The 17,619-nt window shown below is 34.3% G+C and overlaps 2 protein-coding genes across 3 annotated transcripts in view; both read right to left on the bottom strand.

Moving 5' to 3' along the window:
- Positions 1 to 2,813: 2,813 nt before the first annotated feature.
- Positions 2,814 to 3,968, bottom strand: LOC121411977. Its single transcript, XM_041604889.1, has one exon. The coding sequence runs from the start codon at positions 3,966 to 3,968 to the stop codon at positions 2,814 to 2,816; it is 1,155 nt and encodes a 384-aa protein (XP_041460823.1).
- A 7,900-nt stretch (positions 3,969 to 11,868) lies between these two features.
- Positions 11,869 to 17,619, bottom strand: part of LOC121410379 (cubilin-like) — a 95,898-nt gene continuing 90,147 nt past the window's right edge. The window contains exons 65-66 of one of the 2 annotated variants that reach the window (XM_041602422.1): positions 15,752 to 15,882; positions 11,869 to 15,091 (exon numbers count right to left, since the gene is read on the bottom strand). In XM_041602422.1, the coding sequence (XP_041458356.1) occupies positions 15,763 to 15,882 (120 nt within the window). In that variant the 3' untranslated portion in view covers positions 11,869 to 15,091; positions 15,752 to 15,762. The remainder of the gene's footprint in view (positions 15,092 to 15,751; positions 15,883 to 17,619) is intronic. The other variant, XM_041602421.1, reaches the window with a different exon arrangement.

Below are 17,619 nucleotides of genomic sequence, written 5' to 3'. Positions count from 1 at the left end.
TCTGTAACGCGGAAAATTGAGCTATTGGTCAAGCAAGAAAAGTGGAAGATGGCGACTTCACCTTTGACCTTCTGACCTCACAATCAATATAATTGCTTGGATATATGCTAGTATCATACATAAAATTCAACTAAAGTTATCACGTTAACAAGGACTTCAGAAGGGTAAGATGAAAACATGTGACTGTGATCTTGACCTTTTGACCTCAAAATCAAATCGATAGCCTTCCTGGGATCCATGCTAATATCATACACACCAAATTATATGAGCCTAGGTTAAGTTAAACTGAAATTATTGCGTTTACAAGAAAAAGTTAAAAGACGGACAGACGGACAGACAGACAGAAGGACACCGAGCGTGATACCATAATACGTCCCGTCGAGACGGGCGTGTAGAAATTTCTGCTCGCGCCTGGCGTTCGCGGTCCCAAACATTGCCCATAAAGAATGTAATTTTTTTCAGGAGAAAAAGCATGAAAGTTTTAAAAAAATAGCTCGCATTTCGCACTTTTTATATAGGGCTCATATGAGATTATTTCACATTTTTGTTGTTTTATAAGAATAAAGCTAAGAAGTAACTGTGAGGAGTACCCCTTCCAGAAATAAAAAATCAGCTTTGAGCGGCCGATCGGCCCCATCCCCTATTGGCGAAAGTTGGATCCGCCCCTGTAACACACACACTCAAAAAAATGTTGCCCCCCATTAAAAAGCAATAACCCACAGCGCATACATTCGTAATTCCGAAGCTTCGTTATTCCGAAGGTTTGGATATTCCGAATGTTTGTTATTCCGAAGGTTCGTATTTCCGAAGGTTCGTAATTCCGAAGGTTCGTATTTCCGAAGGTTCATAATTCCGAAGGTTCGTTAATCCGAAAACTAAATGCTTAACGAACCTTATTTCGTTTTCGGACTATCGAACCTTTGGAACAACGAATCTTATTTCGTTTTCGGATTAACGAACCTTCGGACCATCGAACCTTATTTCGTTTTCGGATTATCGAACATTCGGAATAACGCCACATTAATGTTCGGATTAAAGAACCCTTTTACCATGTTTACGTTTCCGGATTAACGAACATCGAGGTATAGGCAATTTACGTGTTTCGGGATTACGAACCTTCGTAATAAAGAATCTTCGGAATTACATAGCTACGCCACTACGCAGAAGTATAGTAGTAGTAGTAGTAGTAGTAGTAGTAGTAGTAGTAGTACTAGTAGTACTAGTAGTAGTAATAGTAGTAGTAATAGTAGTAGTAGTAATAATAAAATAATAAACACAGCATTTATTATGCGCCATCTATCTAGTGAACTATTCCGAGGCGCAGAGGGATTGGGAATTACAGATAAAATAATTTGCATATGTATGGGGGCATGAATAAATGAAATTAGCTAACAATATTTAACAAAAATAAGAAGAAAACAGATAAGATTTTAGGTATTTTTTAAATGCTTCAAGTGATTCTGCTGATCGGATCCTCAGTGGAAGAGCATTCCAGAGAGATGGAGCTGATGAGGCGAATGCCTTTTCTCCCAGAGTTAAATTCGTTCTTTGTACATTTAGCTGTTTATTAGTAGAGGATCGGAAATGTATTCAGAGATTAGATTTTGAAGGTATAAAGGAGACTGACCATGCAATGTTTTCCATGTGTGGAGTAGGATTTTGAATTCTATTCTTTTAGATACCGGTAACCAGTGAAGATTTTTGAGAATTGGAGTGATATGGGTGAAACGAGATGTTCCACTGAGGACCCGAGCAGCAGAATTTTGAGCACGCTGCAGCTTGGCAAGTTGATACGATGTGATCTTAAACAATAAAGCATTTCCATAATCAATACGAGATATTACATATGAGTGAATCACAGATGCTGCAACTTTAGATGACAGAGATTTCCTTATGCTATGAATATTACGTAATTGTAAGTATACTGATCGGCAAGTAGCTGTGATGTGTGATGACATTGACAGCTCAGAGTCAAAATGAACACCGAGATTCCTACAACTGGACACAGATTGTACTTCAACACACCCAATGCGTATTGACTTACTACCGACCTTAGCACACAGGCTTTTAGAGGCAAAAATCATAAATTCACTCTTATCATCATTCAGTTTCAGTTTATTCTTTGTCATCCATGCCCTCATATCATCAATACAAGCTTCAAGTTTACGTCTAGAAGAGGCCTCACTTAAAGGATCCGATGGATCGAACGGTGTGTAGAGCTGGGTGTCATCTGCGTAAAGATGTATGCTGATGCCGTGTAATCTTGCAATCTTGGCAAGAGGGCTTGCATAAATGCTGAAGAATGATGGGCCCAGAACGGATCCTTGCGGCACTCCATACGGAAGTTCAGCTTCAGATGACACACAATCGCCGATCCTAACAATCTGCGAGCGTTTGCTTAGATACGAAGAAATCCATGCGAGTGCAGATCCAGTCAAGCCTATCGAACAGAACCTTCTGATTAGAATATCTTTGTCGATAGTGTCGAAGGCTGCCGACATGTCGAGAAGGACCAAGAAGACAGCCTGCTTCTGGTCAAGTGCTTGAATGATATCATTGTGAACTTTGACAAGGGCAGATTCAGTGCTATGATGCTTCTTATAAGCTGACTGGAGCGGTTCACAAAAATTATTCTGTTCCATATAATCTTGAAGACGCTGGGCTACAACTCTTTCCAAGACTTTTGAAATAAACTTGAGATTGGACACCGGTCGGTAGTTCTTCAGGTTTTCCGGGTCCAGTCTGGCTTCTTCAGAATAGGTCGAACAACAGCTTCCTTGAACGAATCGGGAAAAATGCCTGTTTCCAGTGACTTATTTACGATAAGTGTAATGCTTGGCAGAACAGGATTTAGATGTTTTTTTCAGAATCCACGTAGGAACTGGATCCTGTGAACTAGAAGTGGATGGAGAATTATTAATAATCCTCTTTACTTCCTCCTCAGTAGCCAAATCAAAGGTGTCAAGATGTTCATCTTTCCCAGCAGAATGATCAGTTATTATATTAGTGCCAGCTACCATTTCAGCATCAAGCCCTTCTCGAATGTCCTTAATCTTTGTGGAAAAGTATAGGCAAAACTTTTCCGCAAGTTCTTGGTCATTGCGATGTGTAGGTAGAATAGATTTGACGCGATTGTGAAGCATCTTGTCTATGACTCTGTACACTTCTCTTTGTCCACAGCACTCTGAGATCTGCTTCTCGTAATAAGAGGCCTTTGCATGTTTTACCATGTCCCAGACAACCTGGCGTTGAACTTTGAAGCACTGTCTATCCACTTCAAGTCTGGTCTTTCGCCACTTCCTTTCTAACCTCCTCCTCAGCTTCTTTGCCTCAGTGATTACTTCCGAATACCAAGGATTTGGCGGATGTGTGGCAACAACACAACGCTTAACGGGAGCATGCTTGTCGAGAATATCTGAAAGAGTTCCGTCATATTGATCGATCAACTTGTTGATGTCAGTCTCTGGTTCCTGAAAGAGGTCAGATGAGTCGAGGTCTTTAGCGAAGGCATCATGATCTATTGCTTTCAGTTTCCGGTACACTATTTCTTTACGACCTGATATGGGCTTACAGATCTTAAGGTCACAGTGTACAGCTGCATGATCACTAAGGAAGGTAGATACCTCTACTGACTTAACAATGTCATCATCGCTTCTAGATAAGATGTAGTCCAAGATGTGCCCACTTGTATGTGTAAAGTCACATACATTTTGAAGAAGGTCATGAGATTTCAGCATGTCAGCAAATTTCTTGGTTTCAACATTCGCTTGGTCATCCCAGTGTATATTGAAGTCACCGGCTATCACAAGCTTAGAAGGGGAAGTTGATAAGACAGATAAGTAATCAGCAAAGTCCTGGAGAAACATAGATGTTGTTGTCCTATTCCTTCGACTGTATGGTGGCCTGTAGATCACTATCAACTTAACAGAGACCGAAGAGCCATTCTCAGGCAAGATATCACACGACATACTTTCAAAACTGGCGAAAGTATATGTAGTAGTAGTAGTAGTACTAGTAGTAGTAGTAGTAATAGTAGTAGTAATAGTAGTAGTAGTAGTAGTAGTAGTAGTAGTAGTAGTAGTAGTAGTAGTAGTAGTAGTAATAGTAATAGTAGTAGTAGTGGTAGTGGTAGTAGTAAGTGCATGGTGGATCGGGGATTAAATGTAAACTCTCTTCGGTTTTACAGACTACTATATGGTGGATCGGGGATTAAATGTAAACTCTCTTCGGTTTTACTGACTACTATAGTAGAAGTAGTAGTAGTAGTAAATTATTCATTATTCTTTATTGGTATAATAAATTAATTACTGCTGATATACTTCTGCCATTTCAATGCATTCATTATTCTTTATTGGTATAATAAATTAATTACTGCTGATATACTTCTGCCATTTCAATGTCATTTCAATATTGAAACCAAAAATAACTATTCAGATATTCAGATATGTTGAATAATTTTTTTAAAATTTTATTTCAGCTTATTCTATCATCGATTTGAGATTGAAAGAAGATCCAGGACTCGTTTTTTTCTACTGCTGATTGTTTGATGAAGTTTTAAGGGACAAAGAATACATGGATTTTATGACAAAGGCCAATCAGGAGATAACAATATTCTTCTTCCCATCGATTCTTTGCCAGTTTCACAAATCACATTATTAAGAGGTAACGTCTTTCATCGATTGCTTTCTGTTCGTCAGATTATTTTCGGGTGCAATTCATAATAATTTTATTTCTATTAGTTTTAAGTATTGTAAGGAGTGTAAATCAATCTAATTAATTTCAATTTTGGAATGAAATGTATGAATCCGAGGGTGCTAAAGATTAAATAGTAGGATTACTAGCATCTGCAAATGATCAAGCATTCCGGAAGATATTATGTTTCATGACAAATTCATAATACACATTTCATGTACTTGAATCTGGACTTTTCCACGATACGGGATGCACATATAAAAATGTGACAAATGATATTGTACTTCTGATTCGACTCTAACAAGAAATGCAAAGACATTCGCTGATTTGCTACTGTTTTTTAAAGTATTTTATTTTCCTTTTAAAAGGATAACCAACTCGATAACTGTGTATAGATTTTCAAGTGATCTTTGGAAAGGTATAGGGTTCTGTACTTCTCAAACCTATGAGTGTTGTTTTAAGATGAAGAACAGAATATAGATAATCAGGATTCCAAATTCCCTATATATATTTATAATCGATCCAAAGAATTTCGATTAATGGTTAGTGACAAAGCCACATTTACATTTAAATATAATTTACTGTATACAATGTAGCGTTTTGTTTTCTTGTGACAAGTACACTTGTGATTAAGTTATCATTATCACAAGCCCCAATTTTTTCAGATATCAATATGTACCAATATTGTGAACATTAACGTTTGTTTTGTATGTCGAATGATTTCTTTTAAATGATTAATGTTGACTAATTATATCATTATTTTGTTCGTCACTTGGTATAGTGATTCCTAATACTTTCATGACTTTGATGGCATGGACAAATTTGTTATTGTGTATTTGATGTACAAAATGGTCTCATTAATGTTTGTGACAATAAAAATCCCACCAACACGCACAAAAAACAACAAAATCCCTCTGTATAATTTAACAGGAAAATTATACAAACTTCTCTATAATGTTTAATATTCAGACCGAAATAGTCATTATGAACTCATGGGCCTTGGCGAATTCGTATAATTCATGAATTCATTACTTGTGAAGTATGAAATGTTGTGTGTACTTTATAATATGTAAAAACCAACGGATTAGACATAAAAACATCTAGCTATGTACACATGATACAGGAAGCTGATGCTTGAAGTTACATCAATGAATCAGACTCTAATCCGACCAATGAAACGTCATTTTTAATCACGTAAGCTTTGATCGATCGTGACTCCAACACCAATAAGATGAGGAATGTTCTTAATTCTATCCTTTTTATAGAAAAGGTGGTTCAGATTTTAATGCTATTTTTTTCATTCATAACAATGCTCTCGATTCATATCAATTTTCTCGATTCCATATTCCATTTTGATATTGTTGTATTAAGGTATATCCAACTTTCTATTCAAAAGGAAGCATATTCTTCAAGTTAGTAACTTGTTCATGCTTTAAATCTGGTCACCAGTGAAAGTTCAGTTTTGATTAAGCAGGAAGGTGGAAGACCATGCGATAAACTTACTGCAATACTGGTAATCAATGTTAACCTTCTTTTGGGAACCCAAATTTGCAAATATTCATTTTTTTTCATCGTTAAAGTGTAAATCATTACTTTGAACATAGACATGGTTTGAAGGAGAAAAAGTGGTCAGAGAGAGAGAGTGATGGGGATAATTTTAGGACGCTATTGGGGGTATTTCACCTGTTCAAGGTCACTTTCTCGCAGAAATGTTTCCCTTTTAATCGGTGCCCCTTACAAATTCATGAATGGGCTTGCTGACTCAAATTTATTACTAAGCTATAAAAATAAATAGATTCGAAAGAGAAACATACAAGATAATACCTTTTATACCACTATGTCTATAATTTGTACGAAAGAGAAAACTATAAAAAAATACATTTTAACATTATGTCTATAATTTGGCAGTGAAAATTCTGAAAGCTGTGATATTTCGGATAATTGTGCACTAAAGCTTGAATGCATTTTTATACACTAGCTTGAGGGTGATGTTGATACATTGATCCATGTTAGTATCCCATCGAAGGCAACATAATCTAACTTCATACCTGGACTTCGTATGATGAAGTAAAAACACCAATAAATGAGAATAAGTAGATCGGTAGAAATCAGATAATCATGAATCATAACAGTTTTCCAGCAGACAATGAAATAGAAAGGTATATTATTTCCAGACACAACGCCTACAATTTTCTCGGGGTCGAGAACTGATATTATCAGAGGAAACCCGTAATCCATGGAGTATCTGGAGCTGACTGGCCCTGGAAAGCGAGGGTGCTGAAGCACCCCCAAGATTTTCTCAGGGGTGATACGTGTATTATTTACCACAGGTAGCACCCCCTGGAGTTCTGGTAGGTGTGTCAAATTTACACTACCTTTATTTTAGTCAAACCTTCTTTTTTTATTTGCTTGTCAAATTTACTTCAGCACCCCTAGCCCCCCAAAATCGGTTCCTAGGGCCCTGTAACTATGCTAGGATTGTCCTCTTTGAATTTATAGTTTTGAATAATATACAGCCGAAATTGCGAGAAAATGTCAAAATTGATCAAAATAAAGCCAAAAGTTGGGCTTTAGACAGGCGAGCAGGGGGCTCATTTCCACGTATATCTGTTGCATATACGAAAATTTGAGAAAAAAGGCGACATCTTTATAATCTAAACTGTCCAGTATGTAGTCATTTATATTCTTGCAACTTGGCGAAAGTACTCTTTCATACAGTTCTTCCGGTAAGTCAGTTAGAACTCCATTTTAATGTAAGTGATTTTGAAGCACTATCTGCTGCATAATTTGAGCCAGTGTCAAAGTGATACATGAGCTGAGATCGCAGGTGCTGAGCCGATAAAATCTTGATCAAATATACGAGCGAAAGAGATTTTGATTCTTAGAATATATACCTTGTAATTAAACGATCGATCATCACTTGACAACCACTAATATGCGAGAGATTTGAAGCGGAGGTGACACAGACAGGGGGCAAGAGCATACACTAGATAACGAAATTTATACGAATTTATGAATGTATTGTCAGCTAATTATCTCTTTATAAGCTTAAGATAAATCGAGATTGATTTATTGTCTGAGTTTTGCCATAAATCAATAAATCGAAATAAAATTGGCACTGTAAATATCCCGGACACTGTCAAAGGCACAACAAAAAGCGAGTAATAACTTTTCCCTGATTGCGTCCCTTATGTAGAATATGAAAACAAAATGTCTATGATTAGCTTTGATTTATTTTGAAAAGAACAGAATAAAAGGAATATAAGTTTAGAATTTGAATTGTTAGTATTATTAATTGGGGAAGGGGAACTGATGTTTGCTGATCTAAATTAACGCATTTATTTGTAGCCGACAAGTCATTGAAGCAAATATATCTCAAGAAATAATTGTTGATTGTCCCATGGAAACGTGGAATCAAGTTATGAAACTTAGTGTTAAACTATAAAAAAAATGCACATCGAATGCTTTCGAAGTATTTAAGTTTTTGTTTAATCAAAATCAAGCACACATGAACAAATCACATAATGAATGGATGGATGGACAGGATTGATGAGACAGATTGATAAAAGAAAGAATGAATGAATAAAACCGAGTGTACAATCAATGGAGCCGACATTCATTATCATTTGATTCATACATTACACTAATTATTATACTTTAATAATGGTACCCGATATTGTTCAATCACGAATTGAAAGTTTGCACCAATCCCTTTAACCCCATTAGTATGATTAGATTAAGAGGCAAGTTAATAAACAGCTATAAATAATACACTCTGCCGAGATGAAACAATACCAGACAGGAGAAGTATGAAAATGTATAAAATATATAGTAGACCAAAGGAAGCTCTATCAGTTGCTTTCCCCTATGTCATTCTTATATCTATCCACTTTCAACAGCTTTCAAGTAAATTCAATATTCATATCAATACTATCAATTTAAATAGTTTTATTTCAAACATTATCATTCTCGAACGTGTTTCTTTGACACTTGTTTCACTGTTTGATTATTTGTTTTCTTATTATGTCGAGAGTGAGGTCAGGATCAAGCAATTTCCTTTTGATTTGTTGGAAAGACTCATGTTCCTCCGAATACAAAAAAAGTGGCATCGAAAGAAAACTGAACGTCATTTTTCGTAAAGTTTCGCAATACCAATGGCAGGCATTAAATACAAAACAAAATAATTTGAGTCGATGACGTAACGTACCAATACTAGTTTTGGTATTTGATATAGAATTTCAAATACTTCAGCATTTCTAAATTGGATAATAATGAAGATCTCTATTGACTCACATTAAGTTGTGTTTAATTTACCATGATAAACCATCTTTTCTCTCTGTTTTAAGAGAAAAAAATTAAAGTGAGTGTAGTAACACCTGTGCTTAAACACACCACATCTTCATTTAAGAGGAACAAACCAAAGCAAATACAGACCACCCCCCCCCCACCCACCATCCCTTTATTTCACATTTTACACGTATTTGTATATTCCAAACAACTAACTTGGACTCTGGAACATCTCTTACTTTTTTTTAATGTGAAACCTGATATTACCATCATTAATTCATAAATATTGTACTCTAATTCCTTCATGAACTTTATTTATCTACTTTATTTATGTGAAACCTGGTATTACCATCATTAATAGATTAATCGTGTACTTTAATTCCTTCATGTACAGTACATCAGGGCCGCATTAAATTTAAGTTATCATTATGGTAACTTTGCTATCCATTGGTAACTTGTGTGGAATCCTCGATTTTGATTGATCGTGATCAGCTAATACCACTGTAGTTACCATTGGGTGGTAAAGATAACATGATAGTAACTTTTATGCGACAGGATCCAGATGCGTATATTAGCTGAAAATAGATGAGATGTAGACACAATGCCCCCATTCTCTACCCATCTCCATTTTCTCTTGGGGTTAATTTGTGGCTATATGATAGATGTATGAAGATGTTGTGCACACCATCAGGTATCTTTGGTGATCGTACCCTTTCCTTTGCCAATCCATCTTAGGGGTGTTGCAAGAAACCTGAATCAATTGCAGGGCACCAATAAGTCTTATAATCAAACATCAATATGCCAGTTGCTTAGTTGCAATTTATGCTGGCCTCCTTCTTGTAGCAGAAAGTAAAGATTCAGTTTCCTTTACTGAAAATTGATATATCAATTCCACCCGATTATTGCAATTTGCAAGGATGTGTCAAATGCAGCACTTTCTATGTTACTGCTAGTATTGTTCAGTGTCCCGTTGCCAGATTTGCTTACCTTTACCATAAAACAACAGTGATTATAACATAAAAATGTCAGAAAGGTAATAACCTGAATTTTCTCTGGTACAAACTTAAACGCAACACGGTATAAGCTTTACTAAAATGGTATTTGAGGTGATTAAAAACATGTTGGTATAAGGAATACTTATTACTGAACTATGTCCAACATCAACACAAAAATGATGTTCATGCATGATTTTACCCAGTATGGAGAAAAGTGTTATGGGAATGCCATGAATAATGTGTTTTTGTGTCTACTAAGAAGATACTTTGAAATAATAATCCATACAATGATGGTTCATCTTTGCTCTGCTTGGATCTATAAGCGGGCCATCATAATTCTGTAGACTGTTGCATAAGAAATAAACATTTGTTCTTTGCCATTCATAAATATCAATGTTTGTTGTCTTTTGATGTGTATGTTATTTAGAACACATGATCTAAACAAGAATGGCAGAGTTGAATTAAGAAATGGTAGGCATTTGATAGAGTTGAATTGAAGTGACTTGCAGATTAGGGGAAGGGGGAGAGGAGGGTGCAGATCTAGAGAGAGAGAAAGAGAAGAGAGAGAGAAGGGAAGAGAGGGATAAAAAAACAAGAGAGGTAGAAAAACGAGAGAAAGAAAAGGGCAAAAATGTGGGAGAATGAAGCAAGAAAGCAAAAAAGGGAGGGAGACAGATTTAATGCATGAAAAAATGTGAAAGGAGAGAAACAGGTAAAACCTCCTAATACCAGTAATTTAAGGGCAGAAATCTCTCCCCAAAGATAGGGGAACCAGGGGCTGATCATTTTGACAAGCAAGAAAAACAAGGTTATCACCCCAAAAGTTAGGCCATCTGATCCAAAATACATGTTTTATTTTGATTTTGAATGATGTATTTCTTTCCATCATAAAAGACCATAACTTGTAGGGGGAGATTTGATATTGTGTCCCTACTACTATTTTGGGTAGGGGGACACGTCCCCCGGATTTCCGCCAATGCAGTAATTGCATGAACTAGAAAAGAGCAACAAAAAATAAGAAATCAAATGATAATTTGCTTCCTCATACCCTTTCACCAGACTTAAAAATGAATGAAGAACGTGGAGTTCTGTGGACAGTATGTACTTCGTCTGATTCTATCCATTCATAATTCACCACTTTTCACACTCTTGGTGAAGAAAGAACACGTTCCTATATTGGCAACTGACTCACGACAACCACTATTATATCAGAAAGATATGTGACAAAAAAAAATCTAATATCTGCCGCAGGCAGGAGAATCTTTGTTGATTGTAATTGCATTGTACATCATATCTGCCAATATGGGAAGCATAGTAGAATTAACCAATGAAAGTGTGTTTACTTTAACTTAGGGAGGTGTCTCACCTTTCTGATTTTAACAGACTAATTTAGATGTGGGAGGAATTGGTTCTGATCTATAGACAAACTGAGGGTTTGTTTGAATGCAATGACACCCACAATGGTGATCATTTAGATCTACTTTAAGCTCTGATATAAATATCCCAGCTTAAATTTCAAGAAGCACCTTGTTATTCACCACATCAAGTGTGAGTATGGTATTCCATTTGACATTTGACAGTGACAAATCCCTGACAATTCTTTTCAAAAGAATGGGGGTTTTCTCTCTGAATAGCTGGATCCCCATGCCACCTGAAGTTTTTATGTCAGGTGTAGAACCTGTGTGTAGGACAGCACATATTCATCTCCTGGAGAAAATAAGGGGTTACATGGTTCATTAAAACATATCCTTCCATGAACTCAATGCAATAATTAATTTACCACATCAAGTGAATGACATAACCCCAACTCATAAATAAAACAAATAATTTATCAATTGATATATTTCATAGAGACAAAAAAAAACAAAACAAGATTTATTTCTTCAAAAACAGACAAGTAATGTTCTTTAATGATTCGTCATACGCATTTCATGTCATTTAAAGCACAGATAACATTTTTTTCACTTTACCTTTATTCACAGCATTCATTAACTATCAATTTGGAATGAAATGGAAACATATATGTGAGATACATTTTTTTAATTCTATGCTAGGGCAGAATAAAAAAAGCTTAATATTGTGTGAAATGAACAGGTAGAAATTCATATTACCTTCATTCCAGGTGTCATAAAGTCAATCTATTGTACATTTGGTTCTTTTTAAGTAAAGAGGCTTCTCATAAATTCATACGGAATATTCCTCAGACAAGGGTAATCAAAGAATGAGAGGATGGTTTGTAAATATTCACATGAGTGTATCGAAATTGGGGAACCCCTTTATTTCTATGTATACTTAGATGAAACAGTTTTGTGGGGGCCATCGAATGATCCCTTTCCAATCTAATCACATATATTTCACTGGTTAGTAAAAATAATAATCAATACAGACTATAGCAATTCCACATGAAGAGCAATTACAAGTCTAAAATTAGCACACTGCATAGATTTTGCTCCCTTTCTTTGGGTCTAATGTGAGCTTAATACACATATAACATTAATACATGCCACTTCATTATACTACAACTTAATCTCAATAACAGTATTTCAAAGACAGATTCACAAATTTAAGAGAAGCATTACAATTGAATACATTATCAAAAATACATTTTTTTTGTCATTACATTTACAATTTTGTAAAAAAAAATTGTAGAAAAGACATTCACTGCATAAAGAGGTACTGATGGTACATTTTGTACTTTAATCTATTAGTTTCATATTTAGAAAAATAGTACAAGGGAATACACACAGGCAATCACAATTGTTCTTCCTCAAAATAAGAAAAAACAAGAAAAGAGAGAAATTTGCTTAATTGAAAGAATCAAGTGTTTTAGTACTTAAATGGGGAATGGGAATACTTGTCAGATGATGTTCATTAATAATAGTTACAGTCATCATCAGCTGATCATGTACACTGGACAGAGTTATCAAGAAACCACTACCTAATAGATTTTGGGAATACTAAGATAATAAATCCTTCTTGGATGCTGTTCACAGTGCATTTACATCAGCAATACATCGGGCATTGTAGTTCATATACAATACATTGAAATCCGGTAATAGTCACAGCACAGCAAAAGTAAGTGATATAAATTCTCTCTATGTTATAGAAAGACAGCTTGTCTATATCGTATCCATTGCATGTTGCTATTACATATCACATGAGTCTATTCTTTCAAAAAAATTAAATCAAATGTATCAGAGTAAAAAAACCATATGAGAAAGACATATTTAGAAAAAATAATCACAAACTATATTGATTGGAAAAATTGTAATTACATCTATCTGGTAAAAAGATGACGAAAACAATGAGAGACAATTAATGTTCAAAGTTTAGATGATGTGAATTCTATTCTAAATTAAAACAGGATGGACTTTGGGACTATGCACCATTCAAAATGTATGCCTCTACCAATGTCAATCATCATGAGATACATGAAGAAAAATAAGTGTTAATTATCCATTGGTTCTAAAAGTTATTGTGCAAATGAACTATGACCCCGATGACCTTTGACATTGTGGTGGATCCATTGCAGAAAGAACTGCAATCAAACACAAGCCCGATATACAACACAAATTTTCAAAAGTAAATCCCTGAAATTATTATTTTTTTGCATTGAAAAATCTATTTTCAGGTGAGCAAAGTCTGAAAGTAATTTGTCATAAAATATATGAGTTATTGTGAGAATGAAACAAGGAATGACATAATGCTTTCTGAGACACTTTCAGTGGGTGGAGACATACAAAATAATAATCTAGCATTATTTAGCAAAAATGCATATACACCTGTCTCAGCCTCTGTTTTACAAAACTGCCAATATCAACAACCTGGAATTCAAGCTTTCTCAATAGATTACACTCCTAAGCATGCAAATTTATTGATCTTAAAAAACCCTGTAAATCTCGACCATTAGAAATAATACCACTTCTGAATACAGCATCAATTTTCTGTGATTATTTCTGGCATTGGAATCACACTTCAATTCAAAGTCATATTAGGAACCAATACTTTACTACTGTATTTGCAAATTTATGTTATAATCAATTATAATGCAACAACTTATTATTTTTTCTTTCTGAGATCCAAATACCCCCCCCCTTCCCACACGATAAGAACGTTTAACTCTACAAGTGATGTGAGTTCTTTGTTATCAAATATAAATTATTATTCATTGAATATGGAAGCATGCAAAAGCAAAGGATTCCCCTTTTAAATGACACCTATATTTGGCTTTAGCTATTTATAACATTTGATAATAATATTTGAAAAATGAAGGGAGGAAAAACACCCATTTAGTAAGCACACTTTGGTCTTGTTCTGAATACTTGAACTGAATACATTGTATATGAAATGAAGTACACCAGAATTTATAACAAATTGGCTACATACAATACTGAATGCTATCAAGGCAAATAGTTATTTGGTTTTGCATAGTAGAATGGTAAAGCACACTTAGAACTTTTGTTTTTACGACATGTTTATTCTTATTAAAATGAAAGATATGGAAGCACTTCTTGTTTTGAATAGCAGAATAATAAAGCACACTTTAAGCCTATAGATGATGTTTTTACTATTTGGGAAACCAATCTTTCTTTTTATCATGAAATTAAGTATTTTACAACTGAATATAATATAAGTATGATTATTTTTGATTATCAACAGTAAGTAAAGGAAGCACACATAGAGAAAATGTAACATGCAGAATGCATATCATATACCAAAATATATTCTTTGATAAACATCTATGTAAATGATTGAAGAAAACACTATACACTTGACACACATATCAAAATATATTTTCTCACTTCATTTACAATATACTTTTTAATAATCATTCATGTACAGTAGAATTCTCCATGAATAAAAAAAAACAATTATAAACATTATAGTACTTTATCATATCATACACTTTTCTCTCACAACTGCATTTGATTTGTGTGAACAAGTTAATGCTACATACACTACCAATATAAACATGCATATATGTCAATGAGACGGTATTGATCCAGTATGGAAGATGACAGGAATGTTGGAATCAAGCATTGTCCTTCCTGTCAAATATCTCACTTAGGTGAAGATGCATTGATTGCAGAATGCCAAGCAACGAAAATTACATTCTGCCGAAGCAAAGAACAAAAAAAACCAAAAACATTAATAACGAAATCTAATCAATATTTCCTTCTTCTTCCTCTCGCTTCTAGCCACCTACATAATTTTCTTTTCTCCTCTTTTCTTCGATGCTCTACTTATTCTCTAATCTGAGTGTAAATTTCTCTTTATCAGGTTGAAAGCATAAATTAAAGTCAATAGAATTTGCTCTGTTAATTCTTGTTAAATAGATTCCAAGATGAAAGTAATAAATAGAATTTTTCAATTTTTAATGGATGCACATGTTGCATGAAATTACAGTATAATGAAATTCAAAATTTGAATTTGAATGTAAGGATAAATTTGAGCTGTTCATTAAATGAATCAATAATAAAATGTCCATCAGGAATTCTTCTTCATGTGCTTTTGAAATTTTCCATATTTTTTAATTAGATGAAGTGAATTCTAAGTAACAATTTAATTCATCTGCTGAAAGGATGAAAATCAGCTGTTCTTTTCATACACTGGCAATCAATTAATGTCAATGACATTGTATAAGCATTCTTTTTAATGTCAACCCTAATTGCTGTCAGCTGTCTATAAAAGAAACATGAATGAATGTTTGAATAGGAGAATATTCGATTCTATTCAAAGGTTTAAACACAAATTACACAATGAGATGAGCAAATTACCTTCAGATTTCTCAGCTGTCATATGTTGCTCTGAATCCTGTATATTGATAATCTCCTGTAGGATTTTGTGCATTGGTTGTAAACCTTACAAAGAGATCCCTGCCTGAAGCAACAATGTCAGCAGGGGGTGACTGAAAGAAATAGAGCAATAAAGCAATCACTTGAAATGTTTACAAGTATGCTCAACATATCACAAGCAACTATAAAGCATTCAATCACTTAAGACCATATTAATAAGCAAATCAAATGAAGATTATTTGAAAATTATAAAGAAGTAAACAACAAAAGTTAGTAGCAGGGCCCATATTCATAAACCTGAAGAAGGCTCGTTATGACCTAATAACATCAGACAATTTACAGAATTATTAAGGTTTTATGAATATTTTGCTTTTAAAACACAATTTGGAGATCTTGAAAAAGTGTGCTCTATTGTGCTTCTCACTGGCCTAAATTCTTTGACATCATCTAAGAGCATAGTTGTGATTCCATCCTTATCTACAATATTTGAATATATATACTTCTTGCTCTCTAATGACAAAAAATAAAAGAATTTTAATAACAAATTTCCACAGGAAAATAAGTATAAACTAAAAGAATATCAAGCTCAAATTAGTGTATCATACAGCACTAAACTATACTGTTGTTTGGGCTAATTTGCTGCTCACTTGGCATTGCTTTTCACCCATTTATCTGAATTCACATTATAATTTCACCTGACATACTAAACATACAAATAAGAGGCACACAGAGAAATGAAAAAAATATGGTGTATAGCCGTAGGTTTCAATTCATTTTAAGCACTCAATTCCCAATGTTTTTCATTGTGCAAATAATTGTAACAAATTTGTAATCTGGAAACCAAGAAAAGAAAAAAAGTCAATTTGTGAAGATGACATTATAGAATCCTGATCAGTGAAAAATATAATAGCCAATTCCCAAGGCTCAACTGGTAATCTAGCTTTGCTCTACAGGCCCCACGTAATATGTTTACAAAATACAAAATATAATTTGAAGGAAAACAAATGATTGTGATCTGAATTAAGGCTCCCAGGTCTTGAAAGTTTAAAAAAATAATTGATTTTGGTTTGAATAAGTTGTTACATTCAAGATTCTGGTAATGTTTTAATGTGGAACAATGGCGATGTATAGAAGTATTTATTTCAGTGATTTTAGTAATTAGCAAAAAATATATAAAGTCACTGTATAAATGTTCAGCTAATACAGAATATTACATTTCAAAATCTTTTTTGTGCTTTTTTCAAGAACATGAAAATTGTTCTCATTCTGGACAATAAAATAAACAGAGCTATTTCCACAGGAATCAGTGTATGGCAGAGATAACTGGCTAACAAAAAGATGAACTTCTAAAATTGAATTGTCATTCTTTGAGAGTAGGTTGTGAAGAAAATCATCCAAGCTTTACTTTTAAAAGGATTCAAACAGTTTTTCAAATATACAGAAGGAATGTGGTAATCACATACATTATATGTGTATAAAAAATGTTTGTTATGGGTTGATTTACAATCAGGGCATATCAAGCTGTCTCATTTGACAAAAAAAAAGTTGCTTTGTTTTCCTTAATTTTAGTGTGTGTGTTATAATCAAGTGATATATTTATTTCAAAATGTGAGGCTAAAGGTCACCCACATCAGATTCAGATTTCGGCCGGGGTATTTTGGGAGATCATATGGGGGTGGAAGGCCTCACACGCCCTCCCTTGAGATCTCGGCCATCGACTGCACCGAAGATTGGCACACAGGTTGATTGGGACATAATCTACAAAATTGACAAGTAATCTATTTTATGCAAATTGCTCTCTTATACTAATTTATGTGTAATTAGTATGCAAACTTTTTTCTTTAACACCC

Source organism: Lytechinus variegatus, chromosome 3 (assembly GCF_018143015.1).
Source record: "Lytechinus variegatus isolate NC3 chromosome 3, Lvar_3.0, whole genome shotgun sequence".
Lineage (NCBI taxonomy): Eukaryota > Metazoa > Echinodermata > Echinoidea > Temnopleuroida > Toxopneustidae > Lytechinus > Lytechinus variegatus.
The sequence above is the reverse complement of the archived record's forward strand: the minus strand, read 5'-3'. Positions and strand labels throughout refer to the sequence as shown.

Coding starts and splice junctions, on each gene's coding strand:
- LOC121411977 (XM_041604889.1), bottom strand. CDS start 3,968: ATGTCGTGTGATATCTTGCCTGAGAATGGCTCTTCGGTCTCTGTTAAG.